The sequence below is a fragment of the Polypterus senegalus genome, chromosome 9 (assembly GCF_016835505.1).
Source record: "Polypterus senegalus isolate Bchr_013 chromosome 9, ASM1683550v1, whole genome shotgun sequence".
Taxonomy (NCBI): Eukaryota; Metazoa; Chordata; class Cladistia; order Polypteriformes; family Polypteridae; genus Polypterus; species Polypterus senegalus.
The window spans coordinates 29,344,585-29,366,797 of NC_053162.1; the positions used below are offsets into that span (position 1 = coordinate 29,344,585).

At 36.0% G+C, this 22,213-nt stretch overlaps 1 protein-coding gene across 6 annotated transcripts in view; it reads right to left on the reverse strand.

The window, feature by feature from the left end:
* Positions 1-1,767: 1,767 nt before the first annotated feature.
* The window catches only part of rbm18 (RNA binding motif protein 18), a 74,337-nt gene continuing 53,891 nt past the window's right edge, over positions 1,768-22,213 (reverse strand). For all 6 annotated transcript variants that reach the window (XM_039762813.1, XM_039762811.1, XM_039762810.1 and 3 more), the window contains 4 exons: positions 21,042-21,168; positions 19,841-19,927; positions 4,290-4,375; positions 1,768-4,045 (listed from right to left, as the gene is read on the reverse strand). In XM_039762813.1, coding sequence (XP_039618747.1) covers positions 3,886-4,045; positions 4,290-4,375; positions 19,841-19,927; positions 21,042-21,168 — 460 coding nt within the window. In that variant the 3' untranslated portion in view covers positions 1,768-3,885. The remainder of the gene's footprint in view (positions 4,046-4,289; positions 4,376-19,840; positions 19,928-21,041; positions 21,169-22,213) is intronic.

The window sequence follows — 22,213 nt, forward strand, 5'->3', positions numbered from 1 at the left end:
AGAACTCTTCTTGGAATGAAATGGTTCTTTGTCAAGTAATATAGTTCATTAAGAAACCAGAAAACGCAGTAAAGTGCCATTAAAAAATGTTATTTTTAGGAGCGCGCTTATTGTAATCACAAACCTTCACGATAGGTCACGGACCCCCTGGTGAAATTATTTTACCGAATTACAAAGACCCAACCAGTTTAATATGTCATTATACATTTTAAGCATCAAACGTTAAAAGTAGTCAGCAGATTATTCTTTTTAAAGTATTATGTAGATTCCCCAGCGTTAAATATGGAAACAACGACTACACAGACGTACAGACACTTACAAGCGCTAATTTCAACACTAAACAATATTTTTTCTTATATCCGAAATGTCCTTATAAGTTGGTGGGCTAAGGACTAAATGAATATGAGTCTCTTTCTCTGTGTAGCAGTTGTCCTGTTTCAACTTGTTTGTGACATATCGACTGGGGGTGCAATAGGACTTTAAAGGAGGGGACTTCTCATCAGACCTGCAGTCTGGACTGGCATAAGGAGTTAGGTTTCGCAAGAAGCGCAGGTGAATTTTTTTGTTTTACACGTTCTTGATTTAATTAATTGAATCAGATAAAGCTGTAATGACTTTTAAAAAAAAAAAATTCTTTCATTATTCTTCGAAGTCCTCCAGTCTGGACAGGGTGCCCGCCGATCGCAGAGCAGAGATGTGCTCCACGCAAAAGTCAAACTTTTTATCCTTTAAACAAAAAGTCAGACATACTTGATTTTGCTTTTTGAACAATCTGTTCGAATAGCGAATTAGTGTAAAATCATGTCAACTTCCAGTCTGCATGTTTGCTTTTCGTCGTCCCACGCTCTGACATGACTGGAAGCTGATACGTATAAAATTGTCTTTTATTTTTCAAGAAAAAGTTATTGTGTCAAAGGAACAAACGGGGAAATCTTTGCTTTTGTATTGAAATTCCTATCCCTGATTTTATTTTCCTCCATGTAGAGAACGCCGGGCTCAGAATGAAGGATCATTGGATCTGCACCGTTTTGTCCTGAAGTGCCTGTCGCGTACCCATTGTTTAGCTTTTAATTCTTTCCAAATACATACCATATACAAGAACTTGACTTTTCTAAACAACAGGCTATCCTACCAAACGGGATGTTTACAATCAAAAAGGCTTCTTATACTAAATATATTTTATTTTTCTAAGGACGCATCCTGGATGTTTATTTAATTCTTATAAGTCATGAACCTTTTAAGGCACAATTTTCTCGCCAACAGGTGTCCTTTAACATTTGTTGACTTAACTTTTCAAAACTACAGTTCCAAAATGCAATACATTCAAGTAAACAGTTCATTTTAGTAATTGAAATATAGCACCGTTGTTTATTATATACAGTACTCCTTGTATTTTAAATTAACTCAAATGCTATTCATTATGTATATGTAATGGGTAAAATCTGCATTCCTGATCTTTATGAAACAAAAGTTCGGTAGGCACGTAAACGCGACTTCAGCAGTATAGTTTAATTCCGCGCTTTTTACCAAAGTCCTAAGTGTATGGACTCAATTCCAAGTCTGTTATTTTATAGCATGTGGCAATAGTATTCATTGTTCGATATTTAAATTTAAGACAACAATGAGGAAACTAGCTGGTGCTGAAAGTCTGGACTCATATCTGCAACTTCACTTCTATGGCCCAAGTGAGACAGACGTATTTGTACAAAAGATGTTTGGTAATGGAATACTTTGGTACTGCAACGCCAAGCACTACATTTTACTGACTCCGTGCTTCTTATTGATGTTCTCATTTTATTTAAAAATTTTCTTAGTTTAGGAGAAAAAACAGTTAAAATATTAGTAATTCTACAGACAGTGTTAACATTCATCACATATGTGAGACATCCCGTAGCTTATTTTTCATTTACAAAGAGTTCATTTATTTCCACTATACTATTTTAAAGAAATCTTTCAGTGTATCTAAAGAACTTTTTGCAAGGGTAGACATTATATGTAACAACATGCTAAATAATGACAACTTACATGTTTACTAAACTGCAAAAATCATTGAGCCTGGGCAAGCAGAGGCTGTAAAGAAGTATAATTTGTACAGGGACATAAACAAGTGACATTCGGTTATGCTTACACTGGACAGCAGAATGGGGCATGTAGTGGACCAGCAGGGGACTTGATTGTCTGATGGTCATCCTTAGTCAGTGTCACCACAGCATCAGTTTTTGAGGTTAGGGATGCCAGACTACCTTTACAGTGATGGCTGCATTACTTTTAAGCAAACTGTTCTCCTTCAGGAGTCAAGTGCTTTAGAGACAATTCATAATCTTGAAATGAGCACATAAAACTGTTCCACAAACTGAAATCTTCTTATCGGAAAATACACTCCTGGTCTAACTGTTAAATTTAAATTTGATCTGAAACGGAAAAATACTGTTAAAACAAAAAATGCTAAACCAACAAGAATACATGTAGGAAACTGTCACTGCCTCTTCTTTACATCTCTCAAAAAAATTTAGAATTTTTTATTTCTTTTGCTGAAGAAATGGCAACTGACCCAGGGATTTAAACTCTTAAAATAAGCGCCTAATTTAGTAGTATTGATACGTCTAGCAATCAGACTTTTGCAGCAAAGTATATAAGTCAGTGACCACAAATAACCTATTACAAAATAGAAAAATACAGAAGTATATACTTAAGGAGATTCACCTTTTATCTAAAGTAATCACTGTAGTGTAACATGAGAAGATCCATAGTAACATATCCCCTGCATTCACATTTATTCGTTTTGACAGGCTAATGGGTAATTATTACCAACAAAAAGAAGGTCATTTCAGAAACTGATTAAATTATATTTTAAGTTAAATTGTCTCAAATACAGCTAAAGAAAATGGAAAAAATGCATTAGAATTTTTGCAACTTCAAAGTAATTTGAAATGTCTGTAAGTTGCATAAATTAAGTAGTGAAGCCCAGTGTAAAGGACTCTCTAGAAAAAATCTTACTTTAATCATCTAATACTCAGGCTGAGGAACTATGTGGCAATTTGTTTGTAAATGTGTATTAAAGTGAAAGTGGAAGATAACAAAATTATGTGGTGTATGGGTTTTTCGAAAAACTGTTTTCTTTGTGATATAAACATAGCTCATGTCACTCAGACTATAGGTGTCAAAGATCTACAAAAGTTGGAGATGTATTTAGACATATAATACTAAAAATGAACAAATATGACACACATTTCATATAATAGTGGCAGAAAACTGTTAATACCTTGTCTGAAGCTCTTTTAGGTGTCTAATAGAAGGAGGCAACACATAAATAACATGACAAAAGAATAATAATAATCATAACATTGTATGACCATATGGCACTGACTAGAAATTGATACTTAAGTATTTAGGTAAAATAACAGACTTTTAAATATTACAGACATTATATAAAAATGTTATAATGAAGACAAAACTTGTACTTGAGGAAATTACATCTTGTGTGAATAATTACAATGTAACTTTACTATCATTAAAGGCAAAACAAAATTAAAAAAAAACCTGAATACAAAATTTCATAGAAAACCCAATTTTTACATATGATCAAAACTTCATAAACAGTTGGCTAAGATAAAAATAGATTTTTACTATTCTGTGTCAGTACCAGCAGACACCTTTGTCCTAGCTCCTACTGAATATTTTAAAGAATAAAGATCTACTGGAAAGACAAAAAGGATTTTACCACAACATAATTTATCTGGAATTAGATAATATTCCACCCTGGAAAGTAAGGCATTACTTGATTAGTTTCTCACCACTCATCTTTCAAGCTAATTTGGTTAAAAGGGTAACAGCAGCCTAAATAACAGAAAACACTCCTAAATGTAAAATGTCTTCCTGTAACCATCATCGTTTAGTTTTGCGGGACTGTCGGCTGTAAGGAGTGCTTCGCTTTTTATCTGTGGGTTTATTGTATGAATAAGCAGAGGGTCCTGTATAGTCAGCATCAGGGTTGTCTGCCATCATTTTTAGCTTGGCCTCAATGGCTTTTATTTTCGCATTAACACTGTAAAAAGACAAAAATGAATAATAAAAATTAGAAGTAGGCTGACATTTAACCTTAGGAACACTTTTCTGATTTAATACATATAAACCACTTTACAAGTCCATAACCTCAGTTACAACTCCCCACTAACTTAAACAGCTGCTAATTTCACCAGGGTGTCATGCTGTTCTAAATACTATCATGCAAAGTATAGTGTCACGGTGAAAAATTAATGTCTATATTTTTGGGGTGCAGAGTATTTTACCTCAATGTTGTCTGGGACATCTCCGTACTAGATGAAGGCTCAAGGCTGATTGGAAGTATTTTATCATTTTTATACTGATCAAACCGCTGTGGGGAAAAAGATAAGGATCTGTAAATGTTTTGCAATAAAATTATATATAAATGTTGTATATATTCTATCTGTTTATTATTTGGTTCATAATTCTTTACCTTGGGGCTAAATATTCTATACATAACTCCACTCTAACTGCAAGCCTTGTTATGGGAGTCAAATTACTTTTGCCATGTGGTATCATATTTTTCTTGGCATGGAAATATTTTATCGAACATGAAATCATTTTATTAAACAGGTCTAACAGGAAATACTTATAACAATAAATACTTAAACTTATTAAAAAGAAAAGATGTTTTAGTTACTGTTTATTTCTTGATAAATATCACAGAAATCTAAAAGTAAATACATATTTCATTCAATCATTACTGTATTTGAAAATGTTAAATATTTGTCAATTGGAAGAAAATATATGTAAAAAATGTAAGTATACAATTTAAGTTTAAATAAAGTTCAGTCATAAAACTTATATATAATGTGAAGTGTCAACCAAAAATACACAGACTGAAAAAAAATTTAAACCAATAAGTAAATACACAAATTCTTACTTTATTTCAGAATACATTCACCATCATGTGTGTGGTATTCCTAGTAATTTAAAAAAAATGTTTTGTGTTCTAACTCACACAAGATTTGATTCAAATATATGGATTATGTCACATCACATACAGTGATATTCATGAATGCATTTTCTTACACCTTTTTATTAGATTGCAGAGTCACCGGCAGCCACAGCCTATCATAGCAGAATTGTGTGCAAGGCAGGAAGCAACCCCAGATATACTATATACTTGCAGGGTACACACACCGGAAAGTAATCTAGCAGAAACATCTAGTTAAACAGGAAATGACAGTACACAGTTTATTTAATTTATAGATAAATTACTTTATATATTTCAGTATCCTAATGGGAGTTATGGAAGTTTTAACAATCAAGTACTTTTCTGGGGCACAACACTACTCCTTGATTTGCAATACAGTGTACCTTTTGAATAATACATAAAAAATACATAAACTTTATAACGAAAATGATTTAAAATAAGTCTCAGCCTTCCCAGTTAAAGTATGTAGTTCTTTACTTTAAATAAAAATCTGATGATTTGTTACATCAGTAAACCTCAAAAATATTAATAAACCACAATACTGTTATCATTAATGCTTCTTAATACACTAATAAAACACACATTTAAAAATACAACTTTATAAAGAAGCATTTATTTACAAGGAACATACATAAAGAAAACAACAGATTGACTTTCTGTTGGTGGAAATCAAAGTAAATATCAAAAACCTTCACAATGCTAATATACTCACCTAAAGGATTATTAGGAACACCATACTAATACGGTGTTTGACTCCCTTTCGCCTTCAGAACTGCCTTAATTCTATGTGGCATTGATTCAACAAGGTGCTGAAAGCATTCTTTAGAAATGTTGGCCCATATTGATAGGATAGCATCTTGCAGTTGATGGAGATTTGTGGGATGCACATCCAGGGCACGAAGCTCCCGTTCCACCACATCGCAAAGATGCTCTATTGGGTTGAGATCTGGTGACTGTGGGGGCCATTTTAGTACAGTGAACTCATTGTCATGTTCAAGAAACCATTTTGAAATGATTCGAGCTTTGTGACATGGTGAATTATCCTGCTGGAAGTAGCCATCAGAGGATGGGTACATGGTGGTCATGAAGGGATGGACATGGTCAAAAACAATGCTCAGGTAGCCCGTGGCATTTAAACGATGCCCAATTGGCACTAAGGGGCCTAAAGTGTGCCAAGAAAACATCCCCCACACCATTACACCAACACCACCAGCCTGCACAGTGGTAACAAGGCATGATGGATCCATGTTCTCATTCTGTTTACGCCAAATTCTGACTCTACCATTTGAATGTCTCAACAGAAATCGAAACTCATCAGACCAGGCAACATTTTTCCAGTCTTCAACTGTCCAATTTTGGTGAGCTTGTGCAAATTGTAGCCTCTTTTTCCTATTTGTAGTGGAGATGAGTGGTACCCGGTGGGGTCTTCTGCTGTTGTAGCCCATCCGCCTCAAGGTTGTGCGTGTTATAGCTTCACAAATGCTTTGCTGCATACCTCGGTTGTAACGAGTGGTTATTTCAGTCAAAGTTGCTCTTCTATCAGCTTGAGTCAGTCGGCCCATTCTCCTATGACCTTTAGCATCAACAAGGCATTTTCGCCCACAGGACTGCCGCATACTGGATGTTTTTCCCTTTTCACACCATTCTTTGTAAACCCTAGAAATGGTTGTGCGTGAAAATTCCAGTAACTGAGCAGATTGTGAAATACTCAGACCGTCCCGTCTGGCACCAACAACCATGCCACGCTCAAAATTGCTTAAGTCACCTTTCTTTCCCATTCTGACATTCAGTTTGGAGTTCAGGAGATTGTCTTGACCAGGACCACACCCCTAAATGCATTGAAGCAACTGCCATGTGATTGGTTGATTAGATAATTGCATTAATGAGAAATTGAACAGGTGTTCCTAATAATCCTTTAGGTGAGTGTATACTACTCTTCACCAGCAAATTTGTATTTTCAGGGTACAATGAAATATTAATCAAATGGGTTTAGGCATGCCCAAAGCAGCTTTTTTTCATTCCGCTTTTTCTTCCACACAATAATAACTCTTATGCATGTGTCAGTGTGTTCAGCTTTAAAACAAGTTATACAAGGAATCATATACTGTATGTAAGTTGAACTTACAATAGCAATAGTCGAAATTGAAAAGTGGTGACAAGTGAAAACTGAAAAAAGGGAAAGTTAGTTTGCAGGAAATAAAACACATTGATATTCATGGCAGAAGTCAGATTCCTAGAGACCTTTAAAAAATATTACCTATGTTAAAAAGGTCAAAGGGTGGCTGGCACTAGTTAAGTGACTACATAAATATCAATTCATTGTGTACAGAACCATATAGCAGAATATGCTTCAACATAGTCCACCTTAAACTTTGGCACACATATTCTATTAGCATAGACTACTCTATTATTCAGCAGAATTGTGTCATGAAACACTACTGGGGTTCCTTCATACATGTGCCAATTTGCCTTTATAATTGCCTCGTTGCTGTCTTTATCATTAACAAAGTTTGGAGTTTTCATCTTTTTTTTTTATTTTTTTGTGTGTTTGAGAGGGGTTGTTGTGGTTACAGTTGTTTGTTATAACATTTCTTGAGCTTTAGTAAAAAGATAAATTTCCTTCATTAGACAAATGAAGATCCTACCTACCCTCTATTTACCAATGCATACAGAAAGTCCATCATTCTCAACAATAAAAGCATATTTTTATTTAAATTCTTAATAATCAAGAAAACAACAATGAAAATGCTGTTTAAGATTTGTAGAAGCAACTTTCCACAGAATCACCTGTGAGTGATGTCACAAGATCACGTTGGTCACACTTTAGAGCTCTGTAATATACCAGTTTAAATTTCCCTCTGGATCAATAAAGTATCTATCTATCTATCTATCTATCTCTCTATCTATTATGTAATCATAAGGTTCAAGCTGGTAGACAAACTATTATTGTACTATAATTGACCCAATCAAGTAATAAGTGAGAGATCTAAATACTTATGCAAGAAGTGTATTTTGGTTTCTTACTTTAAAACATCTACTGAAAATAACAAATTTCTGCTAGATTTATAATTCAACCTCCTAGATTTATAATTCAATATTTCATAACTTTAAAGGTTCTAAATACTTTTGGAATGCATCAAATATTATCTGCAGCTTGTCTATCAACAATAATTTCAACTGGATTATAAGCAGTTTTGGTTCAATGTTGGATTTGATTTGTAGATTCCAGATTTTCCAGGAACTACATCAAAGTTGTAATTCCAGGACAGTTATGTACCTTCAACTAACCAGTTTTAGCCTCCGATATAATAAAGTGGAGAATATGCCTTCATTCTTGAAAACATGTATAAAATTTGCTGTACCTGGAGAAATAAAATCTCTTCCCAAGGTAAGATTTTTGTAACACTACTTTTAAAGGATGTTAAATGGTGTGCCTTTCCACATACAGAAACTCAAGACAGATCACATTTCATTTACATGCAACATTCTGCCTCCCACAGGTATGACATATATACGCTGTATCAAGCAGGGTTGTGCAGTCATTTTGTAAGAGCTTCCGACTTGGGACTTTGACAGCAGCTTTAGCATATGTCAAGTTTATAACCATAGTTTTTAAAGAAAACATTATTATTATGGTTGATTAGTAATTATTAATTTATAATGTTGCAAATCACAACAGACACACTCATCTCATATAATCTACTGTTATTTTTATTATGTTTTTTCCAAGTGCCAGATATTGAAAGCATAATGAGAAAATGTAGTTGGTAGAGGTACAAAGGAAAAACAAAATTGGGCAGCATAGTGCAATAAAAAAGCAAGGGGAAATCTGACATTTGAAGCACAGTTTTACTGCTAGATTCAGATGGAAATAAACTGAACTATCTGAGCTGTTTTAATGCTCCCTGACCTAACCAAATTGTGTTTAAGGGATAAGCAAGGTGCGATCTTTATTAGTAGTATGAAAGAAAATAAAAGGCTTTGTGCAGCTTGAGCAATACTACAATGACTTGGCTATGAATAATTTGATAGCAGCATGTCAATAATGTTTCTAAATGCAATGCACACCAAAGTATATTTCCAAAGAGCTCCAGAATTTAAATAGTATTGTATAAAGGACACTATGATATGTTTATGATTCACCATGAACACAGTCTTCCTGCACTGGATGCAGTTTTCACACCAGCCCTAACTAAACAAAAGTAGAACTTGGTGTCACAAGTCTAATGAGCACTTTCACTAAACGAAAATGTGTTCACATCAAAAGTGCACGTCTACATTACAAATCTTAAAGAAATATTCAACACATAATGGCCATTTTTTTTGTCTGTTACTTAACCCAGAGCTTTTGGTAGTGATGACTGAAAAAAGTTCTCCCTTTAATTTTTGAATCCAACTTGAAATAAAATTTGCCTTGTGCTACCTAGCTTTTTGACTTAAGTGGTGATATTTCACTGTATTATAAAGTTTACATCCTCTGATTTTACATATACTTTAATCAGCTTGAAAATGTTTGACAATTTTAGCGTAAAGACATTGAGAACACACAGAATGCATGGAATTGATTAAAAAAACATACTTTTTAAACGGATATATATTTTTAAAATCTGTACCATATTTGCTTGAGTAAAACTGATTTTTGTTGCTACCCCACTAATAATATCAACTCCTGGTTTTTACTTGTTTGCACCTGGGTACTTGGCATCTTTGTGTTAGATCACAGCACAATGATGATGTAAACTATTATCAAGTTCTTTGTGTCTTGTGATTCTGTATAAATTCAGCTTTCCATCCGTGTTCTTTTTGCGTTTCCTTACCTGACAAAGGCATTTTCAGGTATCCTACTGTTAATAAAGTTTTCTTTTGCAATAAATGGAAAATCGCTTACAGTAAATTGCTTTGAGGAAACATATAGGCAACGATGGCACTAATAGGGACACTGACAGTGCCTTAGGCTTGGTTTCAAACATCTTAATTGCATCTGGAAACCTCAGAAATGGAGTATTCCACCTTGCTAGGCCAACAATTGTCAGTAAACTGAAAACAACCATTTGAATGATTGCCTAATTACATCAATCAATATACACTGCCTGGCCAAAAAAAAAGTCGTCACCTTGATTTAACTGAGCAAATAGGTACGAGCCTTCTATTGGATAATTACTGCATGGGCGATTATCTTTTAGCTAGCAACAAGTTATTTAACCCCAACTGTGTAATGAGTTGCTTCTCATTTCTTAAAGAACCATGTCGAAAGACACATCTCGTGGTCGTGGAAAAGATGTTAGTCTGTTTGAGAAGGGTCAAATCATTGGCATGGATCAAGCAGAGAAAACATCTAAGGAGATTGCAGAAACTACTAAAATTGGGTTAAGAACTGTCTAACGAATTATTAAAAACTGAAAGGATAGTGGGGACCCATCGTCTTCAAGGAAGAAATGTGGCCGGAAAAAAATCCTGAATGATCGTGATCGGCGAGCACTTAAACATTTGGTGAAATCAAATCGAAGAAAAACAACAGTAGAACTCAGGTCTATGTTTAATAGTGAAAGTAAGAGCATTTCCACACACACAATGCGAAGGGAACTCAAGGGATTGGGACTGAACAGCTGTGTAGCCGTAAGACAAACACTAATCAGTGAGGCAAACCAGAAAAAAAGCCTTCAATTTGCTAGGGAGCATAAAGATTGGACTCTGGAGCAATGGAAGAAGGTCATGTGGTCTGATGAGTCCAGATTTCCCCTGTTCCGGAGTGATGGGCACATCAGGGTAAGAAGAAAGGCAGATGAAATGATGTACCCACCATGCCTAGTGCCTACTGTACAAGCCTGTGGGGGCAGTGCTATGATCTGGGGTTGCTGCAGTTGGTCAGGTCTAGGTTAAGCAACAGTATGTGCTCCAGAAGTATGTATATAAGTAACTGACATTAGTATGTGTTTTCATTTAATTGTAAATCTATAGTAAGCAAATATTTAAAGGGTTTCCAATATAAATGTATTATATTTTGACATCAGTTTAATTCACAAATTACAATCAAAAATCTAGAAGCATCCTTATAAAAATCTTGAATGTCCAGCTGTTTTTTACAACATTTTTAACAAAAACTGAAAGCAATACTTAAATTAGTGTCTGTGAGAGGAAAATATCTTTAGTAAAATTCTGATGTATACTTTAAAATGCACACATTAAGCTGATTAACATCCAATTTCTTTAAATTTACCATACCTTTTTAGCCGTCAATAAAACATAAAATCCTCTTTTCCTTCTGTGCAATAGACACTGATCTTACCCCATTACAGAGGGCCTCCTAAAATACCATCACAGTGTATTCAGCTTCCTTTAGAAATGTTTTCACTGGCAAATGTTCAAACTTGTTTTTCAACAGGATTTTAAAATGGCCTATGGCTGTTTAACTTTTTTTTTTTGACCAAGAACTCACAGGTTCTATTTTAGACAGTTTTCCTTGTGGTAAATCTACAAAGGGTTTATGTCAGCATTATAAATACCATCAAAACAATGACTGACCTCTAAACATACTAAATCCTTCCTTCTGCCAAGCACAAAAAATAATTGGGAAAGTATGTTTCTTGGTTAAATAAACTAAGCTATTGAGCCATTTAAATATACCTTTTTTTGGAACATAAAATGTAAAAAGAAACATACTAGACACTTACTTAACTGTACAAAACATGCTCACAATTGTTTTATCTGATAATGAACAAAATGACATTTCTAACATGTACAGTCATATAGTCCATACACAGTATATTAACATATTATACGCCAATGAAAAAGAGCATAACTTAGCTTCAACCCAGTTAACAGAAGATCAAATCTGCCTAGGAAGTTAAAAACAGAAAAGGAACTAGTATCTGAAATGTTGCAAATTAATATAAAATAAGGAAAATGTATATCATCCTGTCCCAAAACAGTCCCCCAGACAGATATTTATTTGATTATGTTGACCTCTTTTATAAGTTGCTTTAGATAAAAGCATCTGCTGGCTAAATGTAAATATACAGTAAATGCAGTTCTAGTCTACAAAAATTAACTCTATATTAAAATACTGAAAGCAAAAAACATTGACACAAACTGACAATTTACAGCTGCTGATAGCTTGATTTTAACTCATACATACTCATGATATGGTAAAAATGTTCAGTTTTATTTTCTCATTCTATAAAATAAAAAGATGCAAGGAGCTTTGACTAGAGGGCAGTACAGCTTGGGAAACCTACACAACTTACTTGTTCAAAATAAATGTGAGGTGTAAAAAAGATATAAAATGAATGAAATATCTCATGGACAGCATGGTATTTTCTTTTAAACTGTGTTCAACCTGCATGCTTTTTATGGTTTAAAGATGGCCTTACCAACCTCAGCTACAGAGATCACCTCAGAAGAAGGACAAGGATATAATTCAAGGAGAGGAGCGATGTCTGTCAGACAGCGGTGAAGCAATCTCAGTTACAATATAAATTTGAACAATGTTATTATTTTTTTACTTAATATTTAAATATTACTGCCATATTTTCTAACCTCCCATGATCTGAAAATTGTGGAATACCTAAGTAACTCCATTTAGAAATCATTGCATTTTGCTTCCTGTCAATGCATACCTTTTTTTCAAATCCATCCGTGCAAGTTTAATTTTCTGAATGTTTTGGTCTTTATTTCAGAAAGACATTTTGATTTCGAAGGTGGTGCAGAGGTTAGCATTGTTACTCCCTGGCTTCCGAGTCCTGTGTCCAGATCTTGCCATCTACATTGATGTTGCATTCTCATAAATTCTTGATTGTTAAGCTTACTGGACCTACATAAGTGATTACAGCCAAGTGTATGAGTGTGTCCTGTAAGGAACTAGTACCTACTTTAGTGTTTTGTCCTGCTTTATGCATGCTTCCACTTGGACAAGCTCAGTCTCCCATGATGGAGGAATTGACTGAAGCATGAATTCCGGGTAAATTGTAGAATATGGTATGATCAGGTATGATTTGTGGTTGGGGAAGCTAGCAAAGCTTTTAAATCCATATCTTTTGAAGCATTTACTGTATAAACGTTCTTGTCACTTTCATTAAAAAACTATGATATTTATTTATTAGGTGTGCTAGTCTCTACAACTGTAGAGATCCAATGTTGCTTACAGACAGTGACCACTTCAGACCATTCCTTCAGATACTGACTGCTCCTGCAGAGTTTTTGCTCCATGTGCTTAGGCACTGTTTCTCTAATGTGGCAATATGCTGAATATATTGAATCTGCTGTACTTCACAGCTGTGTCAAAGAAGTACTGACCAAGATGCATAAAGTCTTTACCAGCTACTAAATCATACAGCTGAAAATCTTAACACACGTGTTCAATATATTTTTCTACCATGTGGTTTGACTGAGGGGTACTTAAACAGTTATGATACTATGGTACCTGTTTTGCACCCATTACCATTCAGCTCAAACAAACAGTAAAAACTTCATCCAAATGTCTGACTTCCACAGGTACTTGGCAATGACATTTTGAAAATAGTAATGGCATTATAATTGCTTCCCATGTTTATTATGTAAATGAGACAGAAGTTGTGTTCTTCTACAGAGCAACAAGAATTTTTACAGAGTTTTGTTAAAGGCCATTAGTCACCCCAGTTCAGAGATCCTTTTCCCTCCAACATAAGAATGAAAGGCCCTGTGCCTACAACATTGTATGTGGTATCCCATAGAATCTTAGTCCCAATGCACACCTCTACTTGCCCCTATCAAAATGTCACTCGTGTTTTTTTTCAGACTGCATTACAATTAGAGTACTGTGAGATCAAACCAGGTCCTTTATAGGGCTTTGGGGATGCCAGTGACAATATCAACAAGTAGGAATGCATGCTAGTTCAGAGGATAAGATTTTAAAGCACACACTAACATTTAATTCTATAGGGCCACATTCCAGTTACCAGTCAACCTCACCTGTATGTCTGCCATGTATATACAATCCCCATTCTCCATGGCTTTTTCAGGAGTTCTTTAAATTTAATTTGTAGTGAGACCAAATCTGCTTATTTATAGTACAACATAATTCTGGAATGGGGGAATATTCACACAAACAGTGTCCAGACCATGCTTGAAACCCAGACCCTAGGAAATAACTGTAGTGGCACTAATTACTGTACCACCATGCCATCCTTAATCGATTTTTACTCACTCTTTTTTAACACATTCTTTTCACTGTGATCTGATTAGTGGTGGACAAAGGAACAACTGGAGTATATGAGTACACAGAGGAGTAGCATCACTGTTTATGCAGTTGAGCACTGAAAAGTTACACCTTACGTTATTATATTGTAAATGTGATGAAATGTAACTTTAAAATCGTGCATAATAAAAGAAAGTAACGCGCTACAGCAGCAAGCTTTGCAGCAAGTGTTTAAAGAGTCAGGAAGCAACGGAGACCCTATAGTTCTACACAGTGTTGCCTTTGAATGAATATCACAGAATAAAAGTGACCTGCAGGTAAAAGTAACTGAAGATTTCTGTACTGATGTGTTAAATACAAACCGGATTCCAAAAAAGTTGGGACACTATACAAATCATGAATAAAAACTGAATGCAATGATGTGGAGGTGCCAACTTCTAATATTTTATTCAGAATAGAAAATAAATCACAGAACAAAAGTTTAAACTGAGAAAATGTATCATTTTAAGGGAAAAATATGTTGATTCTGAATTTCATGAATTTCAAATCCCAAAAAAGTTGGGACAAGGCCATTTTCACCGCTGTGTGGCATCTCCCTTTCTTCTTACAACACTCAACAGACGTCTGGGGACCGAGGAGACCAGTTTCTCAAGTTTAGAAATAGGAATGCTCTCCCATTCTTGTCTAATACAGGCCTCTAACTGTTCAATCGTCTTGGGCCTTCTTTGTCGCACCTTCCTCTTTATGATGCGCCAAATGTTCTCTATAGGTGAAAGATCTGGACTGCAGACTGGCCATTTCAGTACCAGGATCCTTCTCCTACGCAGCCATGATGTTGTGATTGATGCAGAATGTGGTCTGGCATTATCTTGTTGAAAAATGCAGGGTCTTCCCTGAAAGAAATGACGTCTGGATGGGAGCATATGTTGTTCTAGAACCTGAATATATTTTTCTGCATTGATGGTGCCTTTCCAGACATGCAAGCTGCCCATGCCACACACACTCATGCAACCCCATACCATCAGAGATGCAGGCTTCTGAACTGAGCGTTGATAACAACTTGGGTTGTCCTTGTCCTCTTTGGTCCGGATGACATGGTGTCCCAGATTTCCAAAAGAACTTTGAATCGTGACTCGCCTGACCACAGAACAGTCTTCCATTTTGCCACACTCCATTTTAAATGATCCCTGGCCCAGTGACAACGCCTGAGCTTGTGGATCTTGCTTAGAAATGGCTTCTTCTTTGCATTGTAGAGTTTCAGCTGGCAACGGCGGATGGCACGGTGGATTGTGTTCACTGACAATGGTTTCTGGAAGTATTCCTGAGCCCATTCTGTGATTTCCTTTACAGTAGCATTCCTGTTTGTGGTGCAGTGTCGTTTAAGGGCCGGAGATCACGGGCATCCAGTATGGTTTTATGGCCTTGACCCTTACGCACAGAGATTGTTCCAGATTCTCTGAATCTTCGATGATGTTATGCACAGTTGATGATGATAGATGCAAAGTCTTTGCAATTTTTCGCTGGGTAACACCTTTCTGATATTGCTCCACTATCTTTCTGCGCAACATTGTGGGAATTGGTGATCCTCTACCCATCTTGGCTTCTGAGAGACACTGCCACTCTGAGAAGCTCTTTTTATACCCAATCATGTTGCCAATTGACCTAATTAGTGTTTATTGGTCTTCCAGCTCTTTGTTATGTTCAAATTTACTTTTTCCAGCCTCTTATTGCTACTTGTTCCAACTTTTTTGGGATTTGTTGACACTGTGAAATTTTGAATCAACATATTTTTCCTTTAAAATGATACATTTACTCGGATTAAACGTTTGATCTGTCATCTACGTTCTATTACAAATATAATATTGACATTTGCCATCTCCACATCATTGCATTCAGTTTTTATTCACAATTTGTTTAGTGTCCCAACTTTTTTGGAATCCGGTTTGTATTTAGCTGGCTAACAAAACATGTTTTAACCTGTAGAAAAAATAAACATCACTTCCCTACTTCAAATGCAACAGTTTACAGGTTTATACTTATTGCTTCCGTAATTTAAGATACCTCTCCAAATTTTTTGTATTGACTAACTTGCAGATTAACAGGTGTTTAAAATTATGAAGGGAAAGGGAATTAGAAGAGGGTCTTGATGCATGCTCAATAATCCAGGTAAGGAAATTCTAGAAAGTTGATTCTGTTTATTTGGACATAGTTTTTTTTTTCTGATATGTTTCATTACTCATCCAAGTGACTTCCTCAGTCTCAGTTGACAGAAGGTTTCTTCAACCTTATAAACAGTACCTTGGCCTAATGATCAAACTAGTATCATTAACTAACAATAGGCCTTGTGATCAATGATATGCAAATTGTCCATTTATCAATGACCATTCACAGAAAGTTGGGGAACGGCTGCAATCACCGCATTGTAAGATGGTGAAAGATGTACCCTTAGGCCCCCTCCTCTGCTGAGAGATGGTTGTTCCTTTTTCACATAAATGGCCTCTTTGACTCCTCGCTCAAACCAGCGTACCTCCCTGTCCAGGATGTGCACATCTTCATCACTGAAAGAGTGACCACTGTCCTGTAGATGTAAATAGACTGTGAAGTCCTGGTCTGATGGGGTATTTTTCCATATACAGATTGGCCAGAATAGCTGAAACTGAGGAACCCATGGCACAGCTATGTTTCTGCCTGCAGTACTGGCCTCTGTATATGAAATATGTGGATTGAAGACACAAGAACAAACAAACTTGGTCGGTGCTGAGAGTGAATAATCAAGTGAATGTCACAGAGTGCTAGGAAGATTAATGCTGAGTTAATAGAAAAAACTGATGTGGAGGAAATAAGTGTTGTACTAAGCAGAAATACACCAAGGTAGTTTGGGCATGTGGAAAGAAAAGCAAAGGATACCTACATAATGAGGTACACCAAGATACAGCAATGGTTGGAGATAGTATCGAATTCTGCAAAATGGATCTCTCCCACAGAGGATGCATAGGAATGCAGAGAGTTTAGGAAAATACTTTGGGAGCCAACCTGCTAACCTGGGTATATATAGGAAATGACCATTAAAACAATGATAATGAGAGACAACTCATGTGACTCTTACTTTCAGTGGTTATGTGACATTTGGTCGAAGGGGTGTACAAAGCTGGCATCCATTATACTTGACGTGTAAAGTAATCATAAAATACAGTATTTGGAAGTTGGCTACATAAAAAATAAGTTGCTGAGCCATTGTTTGTTAGTTGTGTATTTTATACCTTTCATAAGAAACATTTTTCTGTACTTTCTGAAGTTCACAAACCCTGTGCATGTAGGTTTTTTCAATCGATAAAGTGTCCTCACATTTATATCTGATATTCCCCAGTTACTAGTTTTGCCTATTTTGTTTTGATACTATTACACAGGTAAGATGCATTTCTATTGGAGAAACCACTTCTGGTACAGTAACATTTTCTGTTGCAAACAACTGACTAGCTGTTGCTCATTCCTCAGTAACTTTAGTAAGTGGTCATCAAACAAAAGTAAATCCATTCAAAACAGGAAACAAAGACATAAGCACCAAAATGCAGTGAGTCAGCTACTGTATTTTTACAACTGCATGAATGAGAAACCATCAGAAACAAACTTGTCATCTCCTCATTACTAAACGATAGGTGTCCAGTCACTAATTAATGTGTGCAATAGCTTGCCTTTTTAAACACAAGGTGAAGACCATCCTACCACATCCTGTGTTCATACGCCTATTTGCCAGTCACATTACAGTGCATCCGGAAAGTACTCACAGCGCATCACTTTTTCCACATTTTGTTATGTTACAAAATGGATTAAATTAATTTTTTTCCTCAGAATTCTACACACAACACCCCATAATGACAACGTGAAAAAAGTTTACTTGAGGTTTTTGAAAATTTATTAAAACTAAAAAAACTGAGAAATCACATGTACATAAGTATTCACAGCCTTTGCTCAATACTTTGTCGATGCACCTTTGGCAGCAATTACAGCCTCAAGTCTTTTTGAATATGATGCCACATGCTTGGCACACCTATCCTTGGCCAGTTTCGCCCATTCCTCTTTGCAGCACCTCTCAAGCTCCATCAGATTGGATGGGAAGCGTCGGTGCACAGCCATTTTAAGATCTGTCCAGAGATGTTCAATCGGATTCAAGTCTGGGCTCTGGCTGGGCCACTCAAGGACATTCACAGAGCTGTCCTGAAGCCACTCCTTTGATACCTTGGCTGTGTGCTTAGGGTCGTTGTCCTGCTGAAAGATAAACTGTCGCCCCAGTCTGAGGTCAAGAGCGCTCTGGAGCAGGTTTTCATCAAGGATGTCTCTGTACATTGCCGCAGTCATCTTTCCCTTTATCCTGACTAGTCTCCCAGTTTTCCTGCCGCTGAAAAACATCCCCACAGCATGATGCTGCCACCACCATGCTTCACTGTAGGGATGGTATTGGCCTGGTGATGAGCGGTGCCTGGTCTCCTCCAAACGTGACGCCTGGCATTCACACCAAAGAGTTCAATCTTTGTCTTATCAGACCAGAGAATTTTGTTTCTCATGGTCTGAGAGTCCTTCAGGTGTCTTTTGACAAACTCCAGGCGGGCTGCCATGTGCCTTTTACTAAGGAGTGGCTTCCGTCTGGCCACTCTACCATACAGGCCTGATTGGTGGACTGCTGCAGAGATGGTTGTCCTTCTGGAAGGTTCTCTTCTCTCCACAGAGGACCTCTGGAGCTCTGACAGAGTGACCATCGGGTTCTTGGTCACCTCCCTGACTAAGGGCCTTCACCCACGATCGCTCAGTTTAGATGGCCGGCCAGCTCTAGGAAGAGTCCTGGTGGTTTCAAACTTCTTCCACTTATAGATGATGGAAGCCACTGTGCTCATTGGGACCTTCAAAGCAGCCGAAATTTATCTCTAACTGTCCTCAGATTTGTGCCTCGAGACAATCCTGTCTCGGAGGTCTACAGACAATTCCTTTGACTCCATGCTTAGTTTGTGCACTGACATGAACTGTCAACTGTGGGACCTTATATAGACAGGTGTGTGCCTTTCCAAATCATGTCCAATCAACTGAATTGACCACAGGTGGACTCTAATTAAGCTGCAGAAACATCTCGAGGATGATCAGGGGAAACAGGATGCACCTGAGCTCAATGTTGAGCTTCATGGCAAAGGCTGTGAATACTTATGTACGTGTGCTTTCTCAGTTTTTTTAGTTTTAATAAATTTTCAAAAACCTCAAGTAAACTTTTTTCACGTTGTCATTATGGGGTGTTGTGTGTAGAATTCTGAGGAAAAACATTAATTTAATCCATTTTGGAATAAGGCAGTAACATAACAAAATGTGGAAAAAGCGATGCGCTGTGAATACTTTCTGGATGCACTGTACCTCTTCAGTCTAGGCAAGCGAGTTATGTTTCAGAGGGCTGGGATAGACAACAAGGTTCCTAGCATGCCTTCCTCTACCACACACAGTAAAATTTCCATGTTTTCCTACTGGGGCTCGGAATACCACAAGAAAGTAATGTATGTCAGAATCTAATGGTATGCTAGCTAATCACATTGTGATTATTTTGTTTTGTTCATAATAGATCTTTTAAAAGATTGTCAGATTTGCAAATTACACATGTTTAAATGCAAAAGGAAACTGATTTAAATAATATTTTCCCAAGATATAGTTACTTTCACTTGAGCATGTGCCCATCGCACTACAAGTTTCTTCGAGAGCGCCAGCTTTCCATTTAAACAGTGAATCGCACGTTCAGCTTCCTGGAAAATAAAATAAAAAAAAAAGAATATAGTCTTTCTGATGTTGAAAGTATATCCTTAAAGTGGAAGTTATTAAAGTGTTTTAATTTAGACAGTAGATAGTAAATTACTCTGATACACTGCAGCCTTACATATTATCATAGCCTTCACCGTCAACATGCACCTATCAAGGTAATCAAAATTACCTTTCTTGTTGTAACCCAATGCAATGGAAAATAATAAGGATATGAAGTTTTACACACTTATTAAATCTATATTGAAACATTCCAATTTTAAAGATAACACAAAAAATTTCAACAGAAAATGTTTTTGTTCCAGAAATCAAGTAATATATAGTGTTTAGTGAAAATGATATTTCTACATAGGTAATGAACAAAAGTAATACATTTAAGAAATACATTAAATTAAAATGCTGCTTATATAGGCTGACACGTTTGCTTACGTAAGCCTCGCAGCAGATAATTGCAGTCACACAAGCAAAAACTGGGACAGTAGACAAGTGTCAGCAAGGTACAATGATTAACAACAAATAAATCATTTATTCAATAAAAGTACATAAAGCAAGTCAACTCAAACATCCAAAAGTGAAAAAGATCTGAAAGATGTTTGCTAACTGAAAGTATACATAGATATTACTAAAAAGAAAGTGACATCATATTCTAAAATGAAAGTTAAATGTATGTTAGAAAGTAGGATATATATATGTCAGGTTTTGCTAAAATATGGTTACAGTACTGCATGAGACTTTGGATGGATAGAGTTTCAACACCAGGTATTCGAAAGTTTGAATATATTTAATATGGTATCTAATTTTGTGATTAATTCTTCATTTATGTCTGGAAATTGCTGTATTCCCTCAATTCTAGGAATCCTATTGCTTCTTCTTAAAAAGAATGTTGGCAGTTTCTCACTAGCACACCAAGATACTTTCCTTAAAGTGTTGGTTTTAATGAACGCAAATAGTGATTTGAATTTTACTTCCATGACATCTTCCTGTCCATTAACCAAAGTTTATCTAAAACTAATACAAGTACTTGGTTTGGCTCTTATAAAATCATAACCAAATCTTATTCATTGTGATTAAAAGATTGAATGAGTAAGGAACTGAATTTACCTCTTTTGTCTCAAAATTCACAAAACAGTAACCTCTAGGCTGCCCTTCTAGAGGACCAGATTTATGAAACAGGAAATCAAACTGCTTGACTTTGCCAAATTTTTCAAGAAGCTTAATTAAGTTGAACCTGTGAAAATAAAAAAAAAAACATAAACAATAATTAAATGTAATATTTGAACATATACTACAATGGAATGTAAATGGCTGCCAGCAAATCAATTATTAGATGTGACAAGGAAGAAAATCAACAAATGGAAAAAAAATCACACTTGGGAGGCATGAACTTAGAGATACAGTAATCCCTCCTCGATCGCGGGGGTTGCGTTCCAGAATCACCCGCGATAGGTGAAAATCCGCGAAGTAGAAACCATATGTTTGTATGGTTATTTTTATATATTTTAAGCCCTTCTCTCCCACACTGTTTATAAATATTCCACGCACAGTTATACAGCATAAACCCTTTATATTCTCTTAGTTATTAGGTAAGATTAGTTGAAATTATGTATGTAAACACACTGTTTATATACTACTCACAAACATACGTATCGTATATCATTGAGGAGTTTTATTTAATACGTGATACAGTTTTAAACATATTGTAATTGATTAGGAAATATAAAAATACAAAGTGAAAAATCTATAACATGTAAATGCTGTACATAAAACCAAAATGTTATTTTAAAGATACTGTGGAGGCTCTCTGATATCACAGATGTTACAGCCATTACGACAGACATGCCACCGGCAAAAAATACCTACAATGCAAGAAAAATTGTATAAAAATGTGTGAACAGTTACAATAAACGTACATACTGTACATGTACTAAGTACGTAGAAAATTAGTTATGGGTACTCACCAACCATGACATTTACTGTACTTTCACAGCTCTTCTAAAGGAGCCTCTTCAGGCAACTGTGTAGTACCGCCGCCGTCATCTGGATTTTCTTCTTCCACTGAAGGCATACTAGGCAGTGTTTTGCGGGTGAGGAACATCGTGATGGGCAGTTGCTGGCGCTGCTTTTTCATTTGTGTAAAGAGGTTCTTATACACTTCCGTGGCGCCGTCAATAGCATTTTTAAATTGCAAAGAACGAATCATTTGCGGGTTCCATTTTTCGACTGATGTCTGTAGATCTTTTGCCATTTGTAGAATGGTCGCGAGACGCTCGAGA